The 26,836-nt window shown below is 40.9% G+C and overlaps 3 protein-coding genes across 4 annotated transcripts in view; 1 reads left to right on the forward strand and 2 right to left on the reverse strand.

Annotated features, from left to right (window-relative positions):
- The window catches only part of MBTPS1 (membrane bound transcription factor peptidase, site 1), a 29,531-nt gene extending 26,173 nt beyond the window's left edge, over positions 1-3,358 (reverse strand). Inside the window, exons 1-2 of the mRNA XM_065661554.1 lie at positions 3,124-3,358; positions 1,405-1,898 (exon numbers count right to left, since the gene is read on the reverse strand). Of these exons, the coding sequence (XP_065517626.1) occupies positions 1,405-1,591 (187 nt within the window). The 5' untranslated portion in view covers positions 1,592-1,898; positions 3,124-3,358. The remainder of the gene's footprint in view (positions 1-1,404; positions 1,899-3,123) is intronic.
- A 2,075-nt stretch (positions 3,359-5,433) lies between these two features.
- Positions 5,434-11,469, reverse strand: HSDL1 (hydroxysteroid dehydrogenase like 1). 2 transcript variants are annotated; one of them, XM_065661555.1, is made up of 5 exons: positions 11,390-11,469; positions 10,069-10,301; positions 9,203-9,648; positions 7,131-7,355; positions 5,434-6,229 (listed from the first exon to the last, which is right to left on the reverse strand). In XM_065661555.1, the coding sequence occupies exons 2-5, from the start codon at positions 10,286-10,288 to the stop codon at positions 6,128-6,130; spliced, it is 993 nt and encodes a 330-aa protein (XP_065517627.1). In that variant the 5' UTR covers positions 10,289-10,301; positions 11,390-11,469; the 3' UTR covers positions 5,434-6,127. The 2 variants fall into 2 exon arrangements, with proteins under 2 accessions (XP_065517627.1, XP_065517628.1); XM_065661556.1 differs by lacking the exon at positions 11,390-11,469 and adding an exon at positions 11,190-11,363.
- Positions 11,470-12,130: 661 nt separating this feature from the next.
- DNAAF1 (dynein axonemal assembly factor 1) lies at positions 12,131-26,561 on the forward strand. The gene is made up of 12 exons (XM_065661557.1): positions 12,131-12,352; positions 13,284-13,419; positions 16,094-16,185; positions 17,038-17,259; positions 18,129-18,295; positions 18,552-18,673; positions 19,133-19,347; positions 20,483-20,731; positions 21,253-21,362; positions 23,707-23,775; positions 25,686-26,037; positions 26,338-26,561. Exons 1-12 carry the CDS (start codon positions 12,217-12,219, stop codon positions 26,430-26,432), a joined length of 1,965 nt encoding a protein of 654 aa, XP_065517629.1. The 5' UTR covers positions 12,131-12,216; the 3' UTR covers positions 26,433-26,561.
- Positions 26,562-26,836: the final 275 nt, after the last annotated feature.

A 26,836-nucleotide genomic window follows, 5' to 3' on the forward strand; every position in this document is an offset into this window, starting at 1 on the left:
ACAACTTATCAGAACTGATATTTAAGCAGCTTACTCGTGAATTCACACCACAAAGGTCCAAATGTTTTTCTTTTCTTTTCCCAGAACAAATAATCACAATTTGAGGCATTTTTCTGTTGCTTTTAGAAATCTGCAATTTATGTCTGCACTATGCTGTTTTGTTTTTTTTTCTTTATCAGGAAAGCTGCAACATATGATCAAAACCTTTGAAAGGAAGGTAGAATTGTAACAGTAAGGTGAAACATCAGAGGAGCAGTAGAAAGAGAACAGACTTACTGTTACATCCAGCAGTACAAACTGCTTCATTAGCATAGAATCATGGAATGATTTGGGTTGGAAGTGGCCTTTAAGCTCATCCAGTTCCAACCCCCTGCAATGGGCAGGGACACCTTCTACTACGCCAGGTTGCTTCAAGCCCCGTTGTACCTGGCCTTGAACACTGCCAGCAATGGGGCAGCCACAGCTCCTCTGGGCAACCTGTGCCAGGGCATCACCACACCTCACAGGGAAGAATTTTTTCCTAATCTGAATCTCCCCTCTGTCACCTTAAAGCCATCATGCTGATTCAATGTATCTCTTGGCACCTATGATTTAAAGAATCTAGCCTCTACATGGTATTGCACACTAGTGCATATTACTGACACCAACTACAACACAGAGAATAAAGGTGGTCCCAACAGTCCAGTCTTAGTGACTGTATCAGCAAGAGCGGAGCAGAGCCCCAGCACACACCATCACGTTCAGTCTTTGGCTCACTACGTGCAGAAACTTCACTACTGACATCCCGCCTGTCAGCACCCAGGGACACACACAGCTTCAATGCAGGAACTTTACAGGTACCTGACGCAGCAAGTGGACAGAGGGTAAAAGTATCCTACTGCTATCCTTTGCCATCCCCGCAGTGACCTGTGTCTCACTTTGTCTTTCATCTGCTCCCTTCACAATTATTTTCACAATCTTTCCATAAGTACATTAACTCTTCCACACTTCTTCTTGAACAAACCCACAGAAATTTCTTGCCTTTCCCACCCCTTCAAGGCCCACTTGTGGTTACATTTCATAAAAAGCCTCAGTGATACCACTGGCTAGGTCAAAACAGCTACTAAACATACTAAAGTGAGGAGGCTTGCCCACCTGAGCCTTCACACTCTATTTACACTTTTTATATCCTTTCTATTTTCCCCTCTCTTCCTTCTCTTATTCCCTGAGTTGTTTCCTGTTAAACCAAGAACCTTTGAAAAAAATTTGTTTCTCTCTTTGAATAGAGAGAATTTAGCAGACAATATGCTTCTACACAAACTCAGAATATTACAATTGCACAAATACCACAAATCCGTAAAATACACTCGAACTTTTCATGAATTTGTTTTTTTTCTTTTTTTTTTACTGCTTAACTCTTATTACCATGCTCTACGACTGTTGAAGTGAATTCCACTTTCAAAGTAAGGCGAGAACATCCAGGACATATGTGAGCTTCATGAGAGGCATTCTCTAGTCTGGTACTGAAGTGTTTTTTGCCACAGAGTAAAATAACAACCAAAACAAACCAGATGTTTGCAAACTTCATGGTCACAGAAGAAAATGGTTTCATTCCAAAAATTCCATATATTCAAATCACGATTTTCTTCTTTATAAACTAGTTCATTTTTGTTTCAGTAAATGTTGCTGTCACTGCGCTGATCAATTGGTTATTTCTTAAAGCTGTGTCCAAAGTAAGTTGAGATTTCATGGTCTTCTGAGGTAAAGCCTAGTAAACAGGCTCATTTCTTTCTCCGCTTCTTCTCCATTTTGTATTAAAGGATTTGGTCACTCACGATGTGGTAGCTGAGTCCTGTACTCCATTTCTGATGGCAATGTTAACTCCCTAGAAGAATTAGCAAAGCTGACTGCAAGCCAACCTGTAAGGCAGGGCAATAAAGAAAATAATTAGAGTTGTGTTTGTGCAACTGTAGAGCCTGAAAAACACAAAAGACACCTTCTGCAGTTAGTATTAGAAATAATACGGAAAAAGTTGTTCTCACGCTTCATTTAGTAATTTTTCATGAATAGCATGGTAGCTTTTTTGCCAATCAGAAATGGGGCAAACAGAAATTCTGCTAAGGTACATCATTTTTACACAATGAGAATCAGATTCAAACTCCAAGTCAAAGCCTGGTAAGGAAAAGAGATACTGCAGAAAGCAAACATTCAGTTCCTGCACTTGAAAGAAGTCTTTCAAATTTTCTTGAGGTGGAATGTGTGTTACTACAACATGGGCACCTGGGAAAATAAGGGCTGGTACTACAGATGTAGTAATGTGGAGTTAAAGGATAGTGTAGAAGGTGTTTCTTACATGGAGGGGAAGCCTCCATACTTTTCACTCCAAGGTGAGAGAAACACTGAAGAAAAATTGTAATGCTAGCATTTTTTAAAATTCTGAACATTTAACCAGCGACTGGTATGTAAACGGCCATTAAGACACAAGTAATAAACAATATTCATCTGATCTATCACAGCACTTGGAGAAGCAGAACTGTACATCGCTACAGTGACCAGGACTGAAAAGTAGAAGCCTTATGAGGGGATTCACACTCCTTAGGAGAAGGATGGGCTGAGCTCAAAGCACAGCAACAGAACAAACTCAGCCTGCATGTGACAGCTGTCCAGTTTTATTTAACTTCATTTAGCATTCCTACTTATTTCTTTGTAACAGGGATGGAATTCCCCTCTAGTTCTGACATCTTGACAAGGCTATGAATTGCTTGTGATTAAGAAGTTTCCTCTTCATCCCTAAAATACTCCTGCTCTTGGCTGAGCTCTGCCTCCCTTATCAGTTCGTTTATAACCCTTAAAGCAATGAAACATTCAGCTACACAAACGAGCAAAATCCTTATAGCTGACTGTGCGTAAGCATAATGATGAAATACAGAAACTAAGCAAAGGGACAGCACGCTCACTTGTTTATTCTGTGTAACAGCCTTACTGCGCGGAGGTTACAAGTCCTGAGCCTTGCCCAGCCCCAGCGCAGCTCCGCTCGGAGTTACCCTGGCGGAGCAGCGGTCCCGTTCCGAGCCCTGCCCATGCCACAGACGGGGCAGCCACTCCCGACCACCGCGCAGCCACCGAACCAGTGCCCTCACTTACGCCGTGCCCGTTTCCGCGAGGCGCCCGCGCCGGCCCGGAGAGAGCAGCCGCGCGTACAGCGCCGCTTCTCCCAGCTCACCCCGCTCTAGGGAGCGGCTGAGGAGGAGCCGCAGCCGCCCGAAGCGCGGCGGCGGACGAGGCAGCCCCGTAGGCGAGAGGAAGCGAGCACCGGGAAGGGCGGCCGGGCGCTGCAGGCCCGGCACCGCGCTACCCGCAACCTCCGCAAGCAGCAGCAGCAACACCGCGCCCCCGCCCTCACCGTGCCGCCGAAGCCCGGCCCGTCGCCGCCATTTTGTGCACTGTTTATCACCGTGCTCTCGCGAGAGCCCGTCGCCGGCAGTGCGAGGGCAGGCGTCAGGGGCCGCGCCGGGGGAGGCGGTGCTGGGGTGGCTGGGGGCGGTTGTGCGGCAATCGGGTTACTCGCGGGGGGTAAGCGGAATCTTCCTGCGAGAGAGGCTTGAGATGCGGATGTGACCGGCGGGCACGAGCCGGCAGCGCCCGACGAGCGTGAGGGAGAGGTGGAAGTAGGGATGTGCTGCAGGTTCACGTTTCTCAAGCTTCGTTTAAGCCATTCCTAAAAACAGGTGTATTTGTTTAAATCCCAGTTGCAAACAGGCATAAGGAGTTATTCACAACACTTCATACGTACTTTTATACTTAATAATTCAAGCAAACAGCTTCCAGGGCCAGCTGAGGCAGGGGTCAGCCGCAGCTGACATGAGGTGAGTGGCAGACCAAACGTTTGAATGGGTCCCTGCCCCCATACCTCTCCTTCCTTCACCCCCAAACCCCTGAGAATATGGTGCTGCAGTAACACAGCAGTGTCAAAGTGTCAAGGGAGGTAGCTCCTTCATCATAAAAATTACGGCCTGAATTTCCCTCTGGACAACTTTTCAAGCATTTCAATGATACAACTCAGATTTGCTTATTTGCAAACAGATTTGTACCCAGTCTCTGACTATGAGGGTAACTGCTAAATCGTTCTTTGCAAAACCTACTCATAAAAGCTTTATGGGCATTGTCCCTATTAGACCTTCAGACTGTGACATCACCAGTGCAGAGCTACTGTGGAGGAGCAACACCCGCTTTATAATCACAATTGCATTATTCAGCAACACCATGCAACTGCTGTACATACAACCTTGTCATGGTTTAAGCCTAGCCTGTAGCTCAGAACCACACAGCTGCTCCCTCACTCTCCCTTTTCTTCCTCCCCCTCTCCTGGAGGGATGGGGAGGAGAGTCAAAAGAATGTAACTCCCACGGGTTGAGGTACGAGCAGCCCAGTAACTAAGGTATAACACAAATCACTACTGCTACCACCAATGATAATGATAAGGGAAATAACAAGGGAAGAGAATACAACCGCTCAACACCCGCTGACCGATACCCAGCCCAACCCGAGCAGTGACCTAACCCTTCCAGGTAACTGCCCCCAGTTTATATACTGGGCATGACGTGCTGTTGCATGGAATACCTCTTTGGTTAGTTTGGGTCAGCTGTCCTGTCTCTGCTATGTCCTGGCTTCCCCACCTCCCAGGTAAAGCATGAGACTCAGAAAGTCCTTGGTCAAAGTAAACATTACTAAGCAGCAACTAAAACCATCGGTGTTATCAGCGCTGTTCCCAGGCCAAAAGTCAAAAACACAGCACTGCACCAGCTACTAAGATGGAGAAAAATGACTGCTACTGCTGAACCCAGGACACCAACACAGTGACACCAACCCCAGTGACAAGTACAGCAGCTACTCAAACTCTGGCTACAACAGACAGTGCAGCTAATTCAACTCCAAGCATAGCAACTATCAGAGTTGCTATCTCCAGTAGGGATTTTGGGGAGCAAGCTGATATAGGGTACTGACCTCCCATTGTCACCATCAGGGAATAAGCACCAAAACATTCAAGCCACAAATGCTAGCTGAATCAGGAAAAGATGCTCCTCGAGTCATCCTGCTGTAAGATTTCACTATAACATCACAGAAGCAGTACTAAGGAGCCCATGGCAGTATAAAATACAAAATATTGAGAACATTCTTAACACAAGTCATGTCTCTCTTTTGGGTAGCAATTACATGCACACAGAAAGGGCAGCTTTCCTGACTCCCACATGTAAAGCCTGCAATACATATGAGCAGTGTGTGACTTCTGGTAAGTACATATGCATAAACATATTTATTTATATAAATTAAAGCATACAAACCATACAGCATCAAAACTTCAGTAAAGTTATTATTATCATTATTATATTATCATCATCTTTGGAAACTAATAAGTATTTTTAAACAAAAATGTTACTTCAATTTTTTTAGTGATTTTGGTTTTATATTTTTATATTCTTTATTCAATTCTCCAGCTGTATTTCAGATTGCTGAAGCAATATTTGAAGTATTATCAAGACCATCAACACTTTGAGTAAGAAAGCATACAAGCTTATCTCCAAATTCCTTTACAGCTCTGTAAAACCTCTTCAGTCATTTAAACTATCTCCAGGTCAACAGTCCTTTGCCATCCACCTTGAAAAGTTCCTTAAATAACATAATTCAAAAGCAACAATATTTACACTTAAAACACACAAACATCTGCTATTATAAGACAGAAAAGTCTGCAAAACTACAAGTTAAAGAAACTTAATACAGTTGACAGGGTTTGCCTTTTTGAACAATGTCATGTTTTGGGGGGCCCATTTCTAATAAATTTGGGGAATCCTCAAATTCAGTCAACTTTGCAAGCTGAAATTGTGTAGCGCTATACAAAAGACAACTGCTCTCCTGCCTTGAAGAGAAAGTGAACATACGTTGACCTCAACAGATTAGCTCTCTGTCACACAAGAAAGCAGCAGAAGGGCAGTTTAATGCAACATGCAGAGAGGATCCAGACTTCTGATGTCCAGGTTACATGTAGCAAGGTATAGGTAAGTTACAGTAAGCCCACCAACATTAACTACACATTTTGGCAGCACTCTGATCAGAATATATAGTACTCGTTCCAAAGGTCATCTGAATACTCCTATTTCACTTTGCATGTTAAAGCTTCCTTGCGTGTAATTCTGAAAATATACAATGCAAGCCATGCCCAGATCCATTCAGGTAGGCGCTCACCCAACGTGAACTGTGGAGAGACACAGGGAGACAAGAAGAGAAAAAGAAACAAAGGGACAGATTAAGATATATTTCATTAAAGTAAACAAACCATTTTTCAAATTACAATTAAAGCAAGTCAAAAGCTTGAACATTAACAAACTAAGCCTTAAACTGAAACCCCTGGAAGTACATCTTTAGCCATTTCGGAAGTAGCACCCACAGCTAGGTTCTGCAAATAAATCCTGAAATGCTTTGTTCAAGTTTGCGACAGTAATACTGTCTACTTTCTTTAATTGCCACAGTTGTTCCTGTCTGTTTTATTCTTTTTGGACTAATCCTCACTTCTTTTAACTCCTTCTGCTCGACTTAATGCTATAGGAGGCCACTAGGTAGGACACATGAGATGTGAACAATGTTTAAAATTACTTTGCAGCCCAGAGTCTGCCCTCCAAAATGAAAAGCTAATGGAGGACCTGCTTTTAGATAGCTTACAATAAAAATGTGGGCTTTTCTTTCTGCTATTATTCCATCCTTTCTACCCACTCTTCCTTAAAGCAGAAATACACTCAATAAAGTAAGACTGAAAAAAAATACTTCCGTTAGCAGAGACAACAGTGAAATGCTTTCCCAGTCAGCAATACCCCAAGTCAAATGAGATACTCTCTACTTCTGAATAAAAAGTCTCCCATTTTTTGATGCGCATTAAGTGGGAATTGGATTCACTCATCCTAAAAACAAAAGCATGCCCAAGCATAACTTTCTAAAGTAGAATTAGTGAGAAAATATGGCACAATGCCTTTCAGTCCTGCAATAAATACTGCACTTTTTCAGAATATGAGCATAGTTTTCATTGTCTCCTAGAAAGTAAACAGTAGAAGCTTATTTAACTTCTACTGATAAACATTAAATAGTTTAATAGATTATATTACCTTTATTGCATGCTTCCAGTAACCAGTAGTCCTAGTAGATAACCCAAGAGTAGAAACAGCATGACTTGCATACTCTTCAGCAGAAGGAAAAAAGAAAGATCTCTTTGATGCCATGCCACTGTGTGATGTCATTTTAGAAATGACAAATGGAGTTAAACTCTGAACAAAAATTCCTTTTGAGGCACACTCATAATGTAGTGCTCTACTGAAATAGTCCAGGTAGGTCTGGAAAGACAAAAGCAGAAAGAGACACTAGAATAACCAGTATAAAAATACACATTTCTGAAGTATTATCAACATTTCTATTTGTTATTATTAGTTTGCTAAAAACCTGCAACTGCAACAGTACAGTAACTTGCAAGACAAAATGACCGCTTAACTCTCCGATTTGAATTTGGAAAACAATCTGACAATTCTGCTTAAACACAAACACAGAAACATTTATTTCATCTAAAACACCTTGTTTAGTCTGGGGGCATTGCAAAGACACTCCAAAGCTGACTACACATTCTACTGTCAAAAGGACAAAATGAAGTCCCATTCTTCAACACATTTACAAGTGCATTTTGTATTCAACTTCCCCAGAAACTAGGTTAATTAGGTTAATTACTTCCTGGGACTCCTTTGACGCAAAATTAAACATTAATTTAGTTATGTGCATCTGTATTACCTCATTTAGCTCATTTTACTTTAACAATTAAAAGAAAAAAAAAAACAACACGCAAGTCGGTAACTGGGATTGCTGGAATCAGACAGAAAAATGAGCACAGCTCAGTCTTCCCAAAGCAGCAACATTGATGCTGTGCTGAAGCTACTGCTGTGCTGCAAAGCCAGTTACCGCTGAGAAAGAGCACCTCTTACACCTGCTTTAGGAAAACAAAACAATGCAATCACTTCCAACACTATATGCTGTTAATGCACAGAGGCTTAGCATGCTAGAACAGCTTGTTCATACTGCCATGCTCATGTAATATTCAGAGACCAGGCTTTAAACTGTATTGCTGATACAGGATTTGGATTAATAATGCCAGCTAAAGGAAGACATTTGTATACATTTGGTTTTGTTCTGGTCTTTTTCATCCAGGCCTTTTAATTGTTTTAGTTCAGAGTGCAGGTCTACATACACTTAGCATAACGAAGGAGGGAGATACTTTGCAACAGAAATAGGAATTTTAAAACAGTTTCCTCACTGAAGAAAATCTGCAAGTTTTATACACTGGGGTATTAAAGAGCTGGTTTTGCTCCAGGCAAAGGGAAGTACTTACAAGAGCTACCTCAGAAGCAAGGCTGTACAAGGATTACACTACAGGAGAGGGCAGCCACAGATAGCTGGGAGCAATAACCACTTGTCTTTAGACACTGCTTCTAAGGCAAGATCCCATCTACAATCTCAGCTGCTTTTGTGGACTCAGCAGGTCATCCTATGTCAATCTGCATCCCCACAAGCATTCACACTTCCAGCATCACCCAGCTGTCCCATTCTATGCATAAGTGACTGGATCTCCTCAGAAATAATAATTACAGTGAGGGAAGTTCCTTTCACTTTTCCCCAAATACAGTACAGACAATGGTATAAGAAGCCTTCTGCCCCTTGGTGTTAGGTGAAGCAGTGGCTTGGTTTGGCCACAGCCCTTGTCGCAGTGATGGCTTGAGCATGAGTATAGCTCCTCTTAGTCTAAGATCCTCTTACACTAGTGTGTAAGTAGATTGAGGTATGTCTGCACAGTTCAGCTGAAAAGGAGAGATGAAATCTTGACTCTTTCAACAGCTCATAGAACTGCCATTTCACTTTGCACATCATTCCTCTGAGAGAGGTAACATTTCTCCTAGGACTATTGTTATGCCATAATTTGCACATAATCCAGGAAGCACCGGCTTTGGTTCAGAGCACCAGCGAGGTTAAAAAGTTTACTGCATCATACATGTAACATTCACCTCTGATATTTGAAAAAATCTCTAGAAAACCTGACTATGAAATCAAGTATTGCTGAATGTGAAAAACACCAAACAAATCTAAACAAGCTATAATCTACTTTTCAGTGCATGACATTAAACATTACACCCCAGCTTACTTTAGAAGCACCATAGATCGTCAACATTGGTGTTGGCTGACAACAGGATGCAGAAGAAACATTCACAATTGCACCTTTCTTCTTCTCTACCATGCCTGGCAGGACAATATGTGTCATCATGTTAGCAGAAGCAATATTTATGTTGATCATGTCCCACAGCATATCCTCAGACAGACTGGTAAAATAGTCCGGGTAGGAATAAAACATTCCTACATTATTTACCAAAATCCCAATTTCTCTGTCTTTCAGAGCCTCCTTAATGGCTGGGTAAGGCTCACGACCCTTGCTGAAGTCAGCTACTATGAAATCTGTTTCCACTTTATAGGTTTCAGATATGCTTTTAGATACAGCCTCCAGCTTTTCTTTGTTTCGGCTGATTAAGATAATGTTGACACCACGCTTCGCCAGCTCTTCAGCATATGCCTTCCCAATACCATCTGTGCTACCTGTAACAGAAAATAAAATCCCAAAGTGAAAATCAGAGCAGCCCCAGCCTTCTGTTTTGACAGTTCCTTCAATTACAGAAGAACCTGAGCACATAAAACCCCAAACAAAAAGGGGATCTTGTCTGCATCTCTGTCTGCACCTGTAGATGTTCAGGGTGTATCTTCAAGTTTTGGGACAAACTGCTCTGTGATTCTTTCCCAGCAGTCAGTCAACACACTGAGCTTGCCCATCTCCGTGAGGAATTTAATTTAGTAAGGTGCTGTACAACTGTCACTGCTCAGGCAGAGTAACTCACAACATGAGGTAACACACGCCTCAGCTTGTGAGAGAAAGTTCACACAGCAGTATATGCTACCAAGTTTTACAGTATGACACAGTGTGCTATATACATAAGCAAATATTCTGCTTCAGTCTCTTACCAGTGACCACGGCCCATTTTCCATAGCGCTTGACAAGATCAATCTTGCCGCCCAGCTTTGGAATTAAATGCAACCTAAGCATGCTGTAAGTGTCAATTGCAAGGGACATGCACTTCCTGATTGTGTACCAGGCTCCAACTATAGCCAGGGCCTCTATGTAAAAATTGCAGGAATGACTGATCTCTCTGTACAAGAGGTGGAAACGATCCACTGCAGCCATGGTGACCACAAGCCTGGAAAAAAAAAAAAATAAGACACAGAAAATTACAACTGCTTCTTGGAACACATAAACTTTTCAGACTGTATGGATAACCTTTGAGATTCAGTGTAGTGTAGCCTGAGGTCTGAGCACCATTTTGATGCAGAAAAGACACAAGTCAGCCTGATAAAATTGGGACGTCACCTACCATCATCCTCAGTGGTTTACCTGCTCCTTAGCCTTTGTTCAAGCATTCAGATGTTAACCAGTTATACTACAATGGCTGTGATCAATCATACTGTAAATAAAGCACAGATCACAGAATCAGCTAGGTTGGAAAATACCTTTAAGATCAAGTCCAACCATTACCTAGACTGCCAAGGCCACCACTAAACCATGTCACTAAGGGCCTCACCTACACAGTTTTTTAACGCTTTCAGGGACAGTGATTCCACCAGTTTCCTGGGAAGCCTGTTCCAATACCTGATCACTCTCCCAGTGAAGAAATTTCTAGGTAGGGGCAGATCAACATTGAAAGCTAATTCTGGAAGATTAAGAACACCCTACAAAAGAGGCAGGGATAAACCAGGAAGAGAGCTGAGCACAGGAGAAACAACAGGCTCTTTCCAGCACAGAAAACTACAGGAAAAACAAAGCAAGCTCAGAGCCAGAAGCACCAACCGCGGCACTCGGGACTGAAAATCCCCGAACCACGGCACACTGCCGCGCGTTACTATCACACCGCATACCGGCTTTCAGCCGAAAGAGCCTCACATGGGTTTTACTGGTCCATATTTCTTAAAACAAGCACAGAACCCCACCACCGCCTCCTCGGCAGCACCCGATTTACAGCCGCAGCCGGCAGCTTACAGCCACTGGCGTTAGGGCCGGGAGCAAGTGCACACCGGGACGCAGGCCTCACCCCTCCCGGGAGGGCAGCAAGCTCCGGGCGCGCTCTCCCCGACCAGCCCCAGTGACAAACGGGCCTGACCAGGCGCCTCAGCACCTCACTCAGCCCCGGCCCAGCTCGGGCTGTCACGGAGGGAAACCACCCCCGAGCCACAGCCCATAGGGAGGAACCCGCCGCCCTCCCGGGGCTGTTACCGGCCCACACAGACTCACCCACGCGGCCGGGCTCGGCCCTTCGGCGGTGCCGTGCTCCCGCCCCCACCGGCACCGCTGCGCGCGGCCGCGGGGAGCGGCCGAGGGGCCGTGTGGGCCTGCGCGCCGCGTCGCCATGGCGACAGCGGCTGTTAGGACGGCTGAGGTGGGGATCTGGCTGCGCACGCCTCCGGGGTTGGGGCTGTAGCTGAGGTTGTAGCTGGGGTTGCGGTCGCTCCGTCCCTTCCGTCGCTGTTTACATCTCTTACTGTCTGGGATACCGCGGCGAGTGGTGCTCTGGGTCCGAGCGCCCGGCCCAGCCTTGCCCGGGTCTGGGGTCAGGTAAAGGGAGCTCTAGGTTTAATGGGCAATATAGCAGTGCGCTTTAGGGCAGATCTCTTGTCTAGAGAGCTGTAGAAGGCTATAGCAGCAAAAAGTGCTGAGGGAAAATGCTGCTGCATCTGCCGTCCCTGTGAGGAAATGAAGATGCCGCAGGAGCCTGCCCGGGTTGCGGTGGGGCAGGAAGCAGGCATCTCGCAAGAGCAGGCTGAGCGCAACCACTGCATCCTCAGCTCTACAGCTTTGAAAGGGAAGAGTTGACTTAACTCTACTTTGGAAGGCTTCTCAGCCGTCTTCCTCCCTTCTCTGAGCATAAACTCTCCCTGCATTTTGGTATCTTCACAATGACTAGACCTAGGTTATCGGTTCCATGCAGGCTTCATAATTTACTCATAATGGTCTTCTTATCTGTAACAGGTTCTCCTTCTAAAACCTTTAGATGTTTTGTCTGGAAAAGTTGGATAGTAAATCAAATAGTGACTTGGCTGATCTAAATCACGTATCTTAAAATGCAGTCACAATTTGGAGACTCAGACAAAGGCCATGGAGGGGAGGTGACTGCGCAAGAGTTGTCAGGGGAACCTCTGAACGACAGCAACAATGAAGCTACCCACACAGAAAATGAAGGCAGTTCTGTCAGCACAGGTGAGCCTGTTCAGCTGGCTTGCTAGGACTAATTTAGGGAAGGTCAGTGAGCGTAAAGCCTAGACATCAAGTTTGTCATTACTCACCTGGATGCAATATGAGTTTATTCTTTCCCTTAGTAAAGCCACTGAAAATCTTGCCGTATCTGAGGCTTATTCAATTGCTGTCTTCTTGTGCTTTTTTTTTTTTTCCCCATGTTCTATTGCTTTACTTTTCTCTTGCTGGATGGATACCTTTCCCTGTGTTGCAGTTATACAACCAGTCTGACCTCTAAAGGTTTTAATTACAATCATATTTAAGTGAGCTGGCACAATCATCTTGTTTGCACTGTCTCTTTTTAAGTGTATGGACTACAAGTGCAAATAGAAGTGAAGATCAAGATTCTGAAGAGTATTGAAAATGCAGTTAATGGCAATCTAAAGACAGCTCGAATGAGTATAGCACTGGAGACAACCTCCACAGAGTACAAAAGGGTGAATTTGTGGAAGATCTAGACTAACAGTGCTTGTGATGACTCAGATACACCATTACTGCGGTCTCTTTATGTGCAAAGTTAGCAGTCTCGTTAAGTTCAAATTATTGCTAATTAAATGTAGTATATAGTAGGTGTCTAAAACCATAAGAACACAGGTGTCAGTACTTTACTTCACTGTATGTTATAATAATCATATGACTAGTGACTTCCAGATCTAATAAAATACAAAATGGAGATTTCAACAGTTTATTTTGGCACTACCTGTTTTACTACTTTGACATCTAAAAAGTTAAGCTTCCCTTCATTAAAAATATCAGCAAAAGTCTTGGTTATAACACTTCTTTTCTCAAAGTTCATATTAAATTACTCTTCAATATTTCTTTAAAGTAATTAGCAACATGACATTTTTTCCCCACTCACACTGTTAAACTGCAACTTGTTTTCTTGCTCACAAAGATGTTAAAACTCAAGAGAAAGCCATTAACTGCATGTTCAGAGCAGATCAACAGAATGAGCAAAAATCAGATGGTGATCACAAAGCTGTCATCAGCTTATTCCGTCAAAGGACAGAAGAAAAGAGGGGCTGTCTAAGGTAATACATTTGTTGCAGAAGTTTTTTATTTTAATCTTGGCATCACTGGAGTCAGTGGGAGTTTTGCTGTTCTGTATGTTAACCTTAATTCAAGGGAAAAAATTCTAAGATAAGAATAGTTGATAAATCAGGAATCAGTGCGATTTCCAGCATCTGTACAGCTCTTGGGGTTTTTGGGAGTTGTTTGGTTTTTTTTTCTTTTGTTTGGTTGTTTGTTTGTTTGGGGGTTTTTTATGTCCTCAGTACCAAAACTACATTCTAAGTAGACGGTGTAGTCTGTTCAATAGTTCTGGAGAAAACCTCATAAACTCTTTTGGCTGTAACCTTTCAGTAGACTTGACCATTTCTCGGCACTGAATCAGATAATGTGTTTTATTAATTCGTCACAATGTAGATATTACATCTGTCAAGATAATTTTTAGTAGAGGAAATCCAGAAATACCTCAAATGGTTGACAATAAGACACATATCTCCTTTGTAAGCTTTGGCTCTAATTGTTGTCCACTGTAAACCAGGATGCGCTGCAATGGCTCTTTATTAATACTTGTGAAATGGGATTATTGTCCTGTTACCTCTGATGAAGCACATTGCAAGCAACTATTAAAATTAAACCCAACATTTGGTACTATTTAATTACGTTGTTGAAAGTCTGATCACGTGGGCTAGTTATGGAGTGATATATAAGGAACAGTGAAGATTTACCCTTGGTTCTTATATCTGCTTACTTGCTTGTGAAACTCCCAAGTTTATATTGATGCTAACTTTAGAGCAGCTGCTCTATTAGAGACAGTTAACAGTCTTTTAAAGCCAAGGGAAAGACTCACTGAGTTATCAGAAGCTAGAGTGGACTGGATTTACAAAGAAAACTTGGTTAACCTGGTCTAATAGCCTAGCACACTTCAGAATTAAGTTCTTATGAAGAATGGCAGCAGAGAGCAGTGACTGCACATGAGATAATTAGTGTTTTGAAGAAACACCTTTTGTGATCCTATAAATTGCATGAGAATGCTCATAATTTGATTAAATCCTACTTCAAATAGCACAATGAAAAATAGTGGGATATACTGCAAGTAGCTAGCATGCAACAATCTACCTATGCTGACAATACAAGTAAACATTATGTATTTAAAGATTGTGCTCAAGGTTTATATATATTTCATTCCTTCAGAGATTTATGTCAGGCACGTTTGGCTTATAGGGCTGTTACAGGCTGACATTCATATTTTATATTGCCCCAGGAACTCAGTTGACTAGTTGACTGTATTACAGGTTAGTTCTTAAGCAATACTGAGATTTTTAATTTAGTAAGTAAATATATCTAAAAGCAAAATTGTTACAAAAGGTTTAAATTCACTGCATTTACTCAAGGGTTTTTTATTTTGAAAATATCTTCATGCCAAGAAGATCTTACTGTAACAGACCTTAGGCCTGCAAATGCTTATGACCACAAATTCAAAGTGCATTTTGTTAATAAAGAATTCAGGAGTACAAAATAATTTTGGATTATTTAACATTGTACTCTTGCAATATTTGTTGAAGTGAGGGAGATCAACTAGAAATTTTATTCAGGAATTTTGTTTTACAGAACCTAATCTTTCTAAGCAAGAAGATACAGGTATTTTCTGCTTTGGACTGTTTTTGCTAGTTGTTTTCAGTATGGATCCCAAGTTACTTGTCTATAGTGTTACTAAATTTTATATAGCCCTGGACAGCTTGCCTCCCAAAACAGTGTCCTGTCACTCTTTGCAAAGTCCGTGGTAGGGGACCATCAGCTCTATGAAACTGTTGATCCAGTGCTGTCTAGCACAGGGTCCCCAGATAATGGCATAACTCATCCCTTCTGCCACTCTTCACTGGCATCCATTCCTGTTTTAACAGTTTTAAGGCCACCCATGTACTTACTTACCCTTTGGGGTTTTGCTGTCCTGCTGACTGCCATGTGCAGCTTTGGCCTTGTCTGGCTGCTGTTGCCTGCTAGCCCAAGTGCTTTGCCCTTGCAGCCTCTGCTGTTTCACACTGTAGCTTTCTGCCCAATTTCTCTTACCAAGTCCTCTGCCCAAAGCATCCCTGAACAGCCTTTTCTTGCTTCTCACTTACATGAATCCCAAAAGGAGTGGAGCTGAATACTAAGCAATTACAGTTGAACAGGTATGATTATTTTTCTTACTGCAGCATTCCTAGCCATCACAGTTGCATATTAAAACTGCCTTGAGCGCTATTTCAGAGTCAGCATTTCATTAAAATGTTAGGTTGATATCTATTGATTTTTCTGGTCTCATAAAAATGTTGCATATTGCCAGCAAAGGTCCTGCGCCGAAGCAGCAAGGATGGGGGAAAGAATTGGAGAGGAAAGAACCAGAATACAACATAGAATCATGCTGACCTTTTCCAAGAAGATGGACTTTCTCATTCGTTACCCATTCCCTACATACACTCTGTTTTTTATCGGAAGAGCGTGGTAACTCACTTCCGACAGGTAGAAGTGGAAAGCCACTCTAAAGAAAACTACTGCTTTTTTATTTGGAGTATAGTCTTGAAAGCTGAAGCTATTTCTCCTGCACAAAAGAACAATTAATTGTATCGCATTGATATCTGGTAAAAAACCAGAGATTTCAGAATATGCACTGAAACACTTTTTTTTTGTTTTGTTTTACTTCTGCTTCCATTATTTTAGAATGACAAAAAAGGTTCTGCAAGACATCTGTAAACAGCAGAAATTCTATGTGACCCCATACTTAAATGACACTCTTTACTTGCATTATAAAGGTAAGATGAGGACATGACCAATTAGACCTACGTAGCATTTTAGCAGAGTATCTATTTTATGGCTTATTCAAGTAAGGTATCTAATAGTTCTTTTAAATTAGAAACATAGTTTAATTTTATATAATAATGAAATTGTGAAACAAAGTGAGTCAGGATGAAGGTAGAAAAGTGAACTCTTTACAGACCTAATTATCCTAGTTCACTTTGTAGAGTCATCAAAGGATCAGTAGGAGTCAAGGAGCACTCTTTTTTTCCCAGAAAACCCAGTAGCCTCTGAGAAATATCTTAAAATACTGGTCTGGGTTGCATTTAGAGGAAAATACTTATATTTCTTCTTAAATGTGTTCTTACGAAGAAGCTGTTTTCCAGCTTTGGGGACTTTATTACTACCAAATAAAAAAGATGAGGTAGAAAGTGACAGTAAAGACTTCCTACACGTTCTCAGATACAACTGAAAGAAAAAAAAGTTGCTAGGATGAACATGGACCATCCTCTTGTAATCTTGCAGTAGGTTTTTGCATGATGGGTTAGCTGGTTCAGGTTAGCATAATTGATTTAAATAAATAGGACATAATAAGTCTACCTTCCACATTTGGCCCTGGTTTTGCTATTGTCTCAGGATTATTTGAGCACCTAAAGAGCTGCATGAGATATAGACCACAATAGGTACATATATGTTTTTGCCCTTTATGGGCATGTACTGTACCAATTAATTCAGTGGAAATACTGGCAGCAACTTGAGTACAAGTGTTCTTGCAGACTGTTTTAGCAGCATTTGTTTAATGAAATTTACTCTTCCAAAGACTTGGTTTCGGCCAATGCCATTTAATTTTGAAACATCTTTTCCTGCAGGATTTGACCGCCTGGAGAATCTCGAGGAGTATACTGGATTGAAGTGTTTATGGCTGGAATGCAACGGCATAACGAAAATTGAGAACTTGGAGGCTCAGACAGAATTGCGTTGCCTCTACCTGCAACTCAATCTAATTAAGAAAATTGAAAACCTTGAACCCTTACAAAAGCTGGATTCCCTTAATATCAGTAACAACTACATCAAGACCATTGAGAATCTCTGTAAGAACTGTTAGAACAACATGTTTTAACCTATAATGAGCCCATATTTCTAAGCCTTGACTAAGCTAAGCTATTATTAGTGGCACTAGTTTCAAGGGGGTTTATATTTCTGTTAAAATTTTGCACAATGCCAAAGTCCACAAGGCTTCTATTGAAGAGTCAAAGCTATGTATGTTGCAATTTAAATAGATGACAAAACAAAAAGGATGTAATAGTTACTTACACATGGATACCTAGCATAATTAAGTAGTTTTTTCTCACTTCTTAATACTATCTCAGTACTTAGGTGTTGCAGACAGGCTGGCAATCCAGTTTTCATTACTTACTCTATGATTAAGGTGTGCTTTGACAGCTGCAGGCAAGATTACCAAATATTTTACATCTTTTATCCTGTTAAAGGATGTATTCCATCTTCAATAGAAAATAAAAAATAATTCCTCTACATTATCATTTGTGTACGTTGGGAGTAATTTGAAACACAAGCTCTTGCTGTTGTGTAACTGACTATTTTGAAATGCAAATTAAAAACAACCACTCCCCTAAAACCACATAACTGTTTTTTGGGGGGTGAAGAAAGCAGCTTTGGAGGCTTATCCAGAAAGTGCATATAGCAGAATAATGAATTTAGAAAAAAACCTCCCAATTCAATATAAACAAGTATTTTGATATGTCTTTGAGCAAACCTGGGCCAGTGAAAGTTGTCCCTGCCTGTGGCAGGTGGTTGAAACTGGATGAGCTATAAGGTCCTTTCCAACCCAAACCATTCTGTGATTCTATGCTTTTGACAATGCAGTTTTCTACTTGTTCCAGAAAACCTTTGAAGTAATGGCTCTCACCTTTCTTTTCACTGTTCTCTTCTTGTCTGACAGCTTGTCTGAAGGTTCTGCAGACTCTGCAGATTGCTCACAACAAGTTAGAAACAGTGGAAGATATACAACACTTGCAAGAATGCCCAAGTATTTCTGTTCTTGATCTTTCCCACAACAATCTAAGTGATCCAGCTATTATAACTGTTCTGGAGAGCGTGCCTAATTTGGTAAGGCAAATCTAGCTGAAAGTTTGTATCGTGTATATGGGTGAATCCTATTAAAAGGTTTCATTGGGTAGGCCAGTTCACAATAGGTACTGGTCTAAAAGAAACATTAGTAAATACTGTCTGGGGGTTTGTAGGTTACCTGTAACACCCAAGATATTTTATTCACTTCTTATTTTTAAAATTATAGGGGAAATGCACATCTAGAGTGGGGTTTTTTGCAACTCGACTTTAAAAATGGTTTCCCTTGTTTCTCCAGCATGTGCTGAATTTGATGGGAAACCAAGTGATAAAGAACATTGCTAATTATAGAAAAACACTTACTGTTCGACTAAAACAACTAACGTATCTGGATGACAGACCGGTTTTCCCAAAAGATAGGTAAGAAACAGAGCCATCTTCTTTACACAGCAATAAAGTTCAAATGCTGATAATCACTTCTCCAGTTTTTGCCAATATTGCCAGGGAAGTAAAGGAAGTCTGACTGGTATAATTTATGAAGGGTGGAAGGGTATTGTATTACGGAGTTCTACATCTAATATACCTAGAAAACAAACAAACAAACAAACATTTTTTCACAAGATAATGAATTTTTGAACAGAATTGTTTTACACCAAGTTTGTAGATCAAAGGCAAATCCTGATTTCTGCAGAAATGGAACAGGTATTTGGAAAAGCAAAGTTCAGCACTCCTGGCAGATCTCTGGTGGTGCAGTCACCAGCATTTGGATCTCTTTGGTTCTTTTGTTGCAGTTCCACATACAAGATAAGATATACATCTCACTTTATAAAGATGGGCTTTTATAGCTTTATTATAGTTAGGCTTTTGTGTTTTCATTAGAGCCTGTGCAGAAGCCTGGGCTGTTGGAGGTCTGGAAGCTGAGAAAGCAGAAAGGGAAAAATGGGAAACCAGAGAGAGAAAAAAAGTCCAAGATAGCATTGATGCTTTAGCAGCAATCAGGTGGAAAGCAGAGGAAAAGAAAAGAAGAAAGTATATGGAAGAAAAAGAGGCAAGTGCTAAATCTGGAAATGGAGACGTAACAGACATCCTAGAAGGTTTGTGGTTACTATTTTGGAACATGTTTGTGTCTGCTTCAATTTGAATGTTTGAAATAATTCAAATATAGGAACTGAATAGTTCCTAAAAGTTCAGAAGCAGGCTGATGCAATTTTTTTAATAATTTATGAATCTTCTTTTCCAATATGAAATACTTTATTTATCTTGATGCATCTTAGATAAACCACAACAACCGTTAAGCAATCATCACCTTTTTCACTGCTGGTGAAACAGAAAATCAACAAATCACTTCATGTCCCAGTGTTTCAAGCTCTTGTGCTCTTCACTGAAGCAACCATGTGTTAGTAAGTGCCATAATGGTTCCAGCAGGCATTCATGGGCAGTTACACACCAAGAGCAATCTTTCCCCAAGATGCAGAACAGTTCTGTCTTCAACAGGGCTGTGGGCTCCAGTAATACCTGGTGGTAACTGCCTCATCAGTCCCCATCCAGACAGCTCTCCAGGCCTGCCTTCGTAAGCAGTGAGAGCTTCAGCCTACAGCTTACAGCAGTGGTAATAAAGGCACAGGAAGAGGAAGGTCATTAATAATTTGCGTCACTTACTTAGTGCCATTTTTTATGCCACGAATTCTCCTGTCACATTACTCAAGGAGGAAAACATTTTACAACCAATAATAGCTCAGGTTCCAACCTAACCTTTATAGAGAAGTACACGTTTCAGAATAAACAGGACTGAAGCCAAACAAGAAGGCAGTACTGCAGCGCAGAGAAGTGTTTATCTATCATCTGATATGTTTTTTGGGTTTCACAAGCTCTGAAGTCAAACATAGTTGACCAACAAGTGAAACTTTTTCTGCAAGCAGGCAGGTTGAGTAAAGGAGAGGATAACTTCAACACCTGTCACTGATCGATCCATCTTAGTGCTCAAGCATTTATTTAAGTACATAGTCACTTGTGAGTCTTTTCAAAGTCAACTACAGATACGAGGCGATTCTTTACTGTAGTGTTTCCTCTAGGAGGACTGCTGATCCATGAATAACTGCTCAAACCAAGTAGGAGCTTTTTATGCATATTTTAGGCCAGATCGTTGAGACTATCTGGTAAAGTTTGGATATTTAGAATGAGTAATGGTAGATTAACTCAGCACTTTTAATGAACTTGTTTCTTTTGTAGGGGCACCTGAAAATTCAGATGACAAAGATGGAAATTCTAATACACTGGAGACTTCAAATATATCAGAAGAAGAAGAAACTCCAGAGAAGACTGACAAATTGAGAAATGAAAGTTTTTATGGTTATGATGAAGCGGTAACACTTTTACGAAATGGAAGAGATAACACAGATTTCACATCTGCTAGAATTCAAGAGGATGCACAGGAATCAAACTGTAACAAATGCCCAGACTTCAACAAGGAGACAGGTGGTAATGTACATGGTGAAGAATCAAACCAAACTGAGGATGCAGAGATGATGAGCCAAACTCTTTAGCACTGCCTCTGCTGTGATTCAAACCAACTGACTCATAGATAGGAACATCCCACTAGATTTCCACAGTGACTAGGCGACAATTAAGTAATACTGGATAAAATATTTTTTAACTACAACAATAGAAATTTCCCAGGGCTCAGCCTGCAATTTCTGCTATATAAAGCAGGAATAAACATGCCGCAAAAGCTGGACATCATTCCTGAGGTGGTTTTGTGCCTTCACACATGGAAGCACCCTTTTTCAGATATGTGGAATACATTATTGCAAAATGCCAGCATTAATTTATACAATATAAGGAAGACCAGGTGTATGATGTAAGAAAGTGCAGGATTCAGCTGTGAATTCTGCAGTGGTAGTCAGGTCTCCAGCAATCTGATTTTGCAGTGCTTGCTGTTGCAATACAGAGAGTCTTTTATTCAGTCAGTTCTCTGCAACTAAGTATTGTTTATTCTTTAGGTCTACCAAGAGAGAAGGCAGCTACTGGAAAGGCCATACTTCCTGAACTGGATCCATATGCTGAAACTGAAGAATCCAGACTGGATACACTGGAGAAACTTTGTCTTGATGTATGTATTGGATTCAGATTTTGAGAAGTTCGTATTTCATTATTGCCTGCTCCCAAACTGATTCTTGTAATATCCTGGCTAATAAAACTATATGGCCCGGTTTCTAAGAAAGGTCCACTGGTAAGAAAAGTAGAAGGAAAATAAAGAAACCAAACCAAAACAACAAATGAAGGTTGTAATACCCCTACTCATTTTCTCCAGTGTAGCATGTGTAAAAAATTTACCACCACTTCCAAAGCTTATTTTGTCCTTTGGCTATAAATCACCTGCAGCTGACCTTCTATCTCTGATTTTTCGGGAGAAGTTCATGAGGGTTCTCATTTAAAAAACAGAACTCACAACAAAAGGAATCTAGTGGATACATGCCTCCTCTTAGGCAAAACTCAAATGAAACACAAGGTTGAAAATGTGAACTGTCACAGAAAAAGCATAAGGAAGAAATAGCCACACTGTAAATGTTAACTAGCAGTATTAGATATTATAAATTACTTCTCAAAATATAACTTTTAAGTATGTTCCTAAGAAAAGCAGAATGTGTATTATTCAGGTATATAATAAGCAATTGACATTTATAGTATGATCTTTTATTATCTAAGATGTCTATCTGATGATGCGAATATTTAAATATGTTCAGCCACATTTAACCATGAGAGGACATGGATGCCACTGAAAAATACAATCTCACTTCAAAGAAGACCTATTCAATATGTCATAATTATGACGCTGCTGCTAAACTGATCATGTCAGATTATGACATTACTGGCAATAACAAACTTCTGAGTTTAGGATTTCCCAGACCAATTAATATGCTCTTTGATCCTTTATACTGCCACTCTTAACTAAATTCTTGCTGAAATGTTTTAGAAAAGCCTCTTATATCTTCCCCAGGGAAAAAAAAAAAGCCATCCTGTTATCAAAGGGCTCTACCCACTGCTTCAGTAGAGAGCCTACTTCTGTATCCTCCCATTTGACTCATTTTAATAACAGGTTTAACAAGGACAGTGGATAGAATTGGCAGCAATTTCAAGTGTATACAATATTATTTTTGTAAGCAGATCTTGCAGGGGCTGACATAAAAGCTTTAAAGAAATAGCAGTGTTGTAGGTACCCAAAATGTAAAGATCTCATAGATTCAGTGTTTGGTTTTTTTTCTTGGTGCTATACAGCACCATAGCAAGCTCCTTTGCACAAACTTTAACATGGTATAAAAGGAGCACTTCAACATACATGCATGGGGTTTCTTCTGACACATAAAAAGTATGACTATTGTAATTTTACAGGAAAAGAAACAAAGTAAAATCACACACAAATACACATTTCATGTTCTATGCTACTTTGTTCTTCAACTGATGTTTAGTAATGAAAAGAGCTTCCTGCAACAACCTCCAATACTTACGCTATATGGATTTTCCAGAGACTTAGAGCTGACATGGCAGGGAATGGCTGTGAAGATGCCACTCATGAAAAGCTCTGGTGCAGCTCCATTGTCTTTAGTGATCTTCTGGAGTCAGTAGATGGTCTCAATAGTAATATAAATGAGAAGGGTGGAGGAGGATTTGTAATGTGGTGGTTATTAGACTGGATATATGGAAGAAATTCTTTACTGTAAGGGTGGTGAGGCACTGGAATGGGTTGCCCAGGGAAGCTGTGAATGCTCCATTCCCCGGCAGTGTTTAAGGCCAGGTTGGATGGAGCCTTGTGTGACATGGTTTAGTGGGAGGTGTCCCTGCCCATGGCAGGGGGGGTTGGAACTAGATGATCTTAAGGTCTTTTCCAACCCTAACTATTCTATGATTCTGTGACATCCCTCTGTCAAGCAGAAACAAGCTCCTGTTGCTGGACATGTCTCAGTTCTCTGGAAGCTGTATCCCTAATTATGAGACATTCACAGTAAAATGTTGTGTTATTGGATGTATTTAGGTTAACAGAGTTTAGACTGCAGATTGTTGTCCATAAACATGAGTTGCAGCTGAGGTGAAGTCTGCTGAATAGCAATGAAACAGCTCATAGATATAAACCATGCTTGCTTTAAAAATCCTTTTAATGCCTTGCTGTTTATCCTTTTCTCCTTCATGATCACACAACACAGTAGAAAACAGCATTCAAGCTGACATTAAGGTTATTGCCTTTCCATCTGCTATTTCTGGAGACAGATGAATTTTCCTTTTCCCACAAGTGTTTAACAGAGGAAACTGTCACATTGGAGAAAATGACAGTGTGGTATTGCTGGCTGTGGCTTCTTACCCAGAAAAGCATGGCTTTGAAGAAGATTCCACATGAGAGAGAGGTTTTATTGGTTACAGTAGCTTTTCCCACTGACCAATAATCTCATGATTGTTTTCAGGAGTTGCCTGATTTAGAAGACACTGATGGAAATGAATTTCCCCCAGAAGAGGAAAGCTTTGTTCAAAAGGTAGGATTTTTATTCATTCCAGTGGTGGAGCTTCCCTAAACACAGTTACAAATTGCCTTGCAAAATGAGGACAATCTCAGTTGTGAAATGGTTCTGGGAGACGCAATCAGTCATGCATTCATAAACTAAAAGGGTTGTTTCAGAAGATCTTCTCTATCCACTTGTAAATAGTTTCTTAATTTAAGGTTTTATATTATTGTATTACAAAAATAGAAGAATGAACACCTAAGATCAAGTAATGCAGCTGTTTAATTTCTTAGCTTTATTCTAAGATTAATTTCTTAGTAGTATGTAGTGGCTTTACAAAAATGACTCTTAAAATATACTTTACAATGCTAATATGTTGCAAAGTACTGAACAGATAGAACAAAATGCCTACAACTGAATAAAATCGGTCTTTTCAACTGAAAAGACAGAGAAATTGAAACTTCTCAGCTCCACTGCATGCTAGTCAGATACAAGGCAGTTCATGCCCACATTAGCATTATGCTGGGCTGAAAATAATTTAAGCAAAAGCCTATAAACAGAAACAGAAGAGAAAAAAGAAAAAGAGAGCAACAAAGATGAACTGCACAGCATTGATTCTAGTGCTGATGTTAACCCATACTTGCCTTGCTGCAGACATAGGCCAATATAGTGCACGTTCTTACAAGTCCCTCCAAGCTAATGAGAACTTTTCCTTCAGTCAACATAAGGCAAATCAATCATTTTTATGTAAAGTGGATTTAACCTGATGTGTTTGTCCCGTATGTTGCTGCAGCTCATGATGGCTGTCAGCAAGATGACTGTCCCATATTGCCAAGAGCACTTTGCTCAGTCCTTGAGGGAGGCAATGGCTGAAAATATTGCATGGTCTCACAGGCTGCTTAAGTTGATTAAACAAATGTGACAAGGATGGAATTGCAGGAGAGCCTCAGAACCAGAGCACTGCAGTTGGTGGGGGCTCAAATTTATGCACAGAGGAAGCAGCAGCTCTTGATAACTATAAGTACAATCTGATGTGGGAGATGGGGAGGTACATTAACCTGCTTCAGCAACTTCAGAGGAGGCCACAAACATGTTCAGAGGGCTGGAGCACCTCTGCTCTGGAGACAGGCTGAGAGAGCTGGGCTTATTCAGCCTGGAGAAGAGAAGGCTCTGGGGAGACCCTCGAGCAGCTTCCAGCGCCTAAAGGGGCTACAAGAAACTTGAAGAGGGGCTTTTGACAAGGGCATACAGTGATAGGACAAGGGGAAAGGGTTTTGAACTGAAAGAGGATAGATTTAGATTAGACATTAGGAAGAAGTTCTTCACTGTGGTAAGACACTGGTACAGGTTGCCCAGAGAAGCTGTGGCTGCCCTGTCCCTGGCAGTGTTTCAAGACCAGGTTGGACAGGGCTTGGAGCAACCTGGTCTAGTGCAAGGTGTCCCATGGCAAGAGGTTGGAACTATATGAGCTTTAAGGTCCCCTCCATCCCAAACCATTCTATGATTCCATAACGCATGGAATTTATTTACTCTTTTGGTCACAGACTAATAACAGCATTGAAAAATATCTTTGCGACAAAGCCTCCAATTAAAAGAAGATAAGGGAACAAAGGATATGCTAGCAGTGTCACACCCTGAATGGTGTTTGGTTCTTAAGTGATATCAGATGAAGATATTAGTCAGGTCCCTCTATTTGAAGGTAAAGTAACAGAACTGAGCCTCCACATTGCTGAATTGCTGAAATAGGTCTTCTTTTTATGAATGGTTAGTAGTTCATCACTAATGCCTGAGGAACAGTTAACCCAAGATTCATCCACAGAGAGCAGAGCTAGGGGTGAAGCACATTTTCCATACATTCTGGGAGAATGGCACATCAAAGCTGACAGCTTTTAGCTTTTAAATCTAGAATATTATCTTTTTAATTAGATTTTCCACCTTTACAGCAGGAATATCACCCAAAGATTGAAATAATTTCTGAAATTACAAATGACAGTGATTCAGCATTAGAGGAAAACAATAAAAGCATGTTTGAGAATTCAGAAGGAGAAGTTCCAACAGCAATCTTTTCAAATGCATGTAAGATACATAAAGAGCGTGGAAAGGAGCACTTAAGACCCCTTGTTGAAAGCTTCTTTACACAGCCTGCTAATTCCAAAAGATACCAGGAGATCAAAGATCAACAAACAACCCCCTCAAGACCCTTGATACAAGAGATTAACACTGAGCCCAAGGATAATCTACTCTTGCCACCAGTCTACAAGCAACCAGGTGACCCAAGCCCAACAGAAGAGGATGGTAAGTTTACAGGGACATAATTCATAACAGAGAAAACAGTGGCTGGCACATACATATTAAAAGTAAAGATTTGTTCAGCTCTCTTGTTGAGGAAATTTTCAATCCATGATTAGTTAACAGTCACCTCTTCCCTTTATGTAGGAATCCCAATAATTTAGGAACTAAAATGTTTTTTCTACACAGGATTTCTTGCTGAGTTTTATTCAAATGTTTTTTAAAACTCGGGCTCTACATTTCTTTTTCCAGTATTACAGACCACTGGTGAGTTTCATTTGCCTTTTGCCTTCATGCTTTCAACAGGGAATGGCAGAGATGAAGCACAGTACCCAGCTGAGAGTGAAGGGTGTTCTCACGAGGCGTGGGATGACAAGGACGGTGAGAGTGGTTTAAATTAATCACTTTGCAAAAAAACTCAAAGTATTCAGGGCAGCTGGCAGCATTCACTCCTTTGTGAGTGCACTATTGTATTACAGTTAAATTAATTTCTGTGATGTCATTTTTCCCCTTGCATCCTAGGAATTACTTGGTTGAATGTTTGTGTCTTAAGGTTTAATTACATATGTACTTTCAGTGCATACTGTAATACGTTTCTCTCACTTGAACTAAATAAAGATTTTACTTGTAACCGCATATATTTTAACTTGTATAATCTCATATTTCATACCAGATGAACCTTGATGACAAATGGAGATTGCTTCTCAACGTGGTCTTTTATAGATCTAACATTCATAGGCATCATTGTTTATGCAAAACCAGATGCAGAACTAGTGTCCATGCATGAACATCTGGTTTTACCTGT

Source organism: Lathamus discolor, chromosome Z (genome assembly GCF_037157495.1).
Source record: "Lathamus discolor isolate bLatDis1 chromosome Z, bLatDis1.hap1, whole genome shotgun sequence".
Classification (NCBI taxonomy): domain Eukaryota; kingdom Metazoa; phylum Chordata; class Aves; order Psittaciformes; family Psittacidae; genus Lathamus; species Lathamus discolor.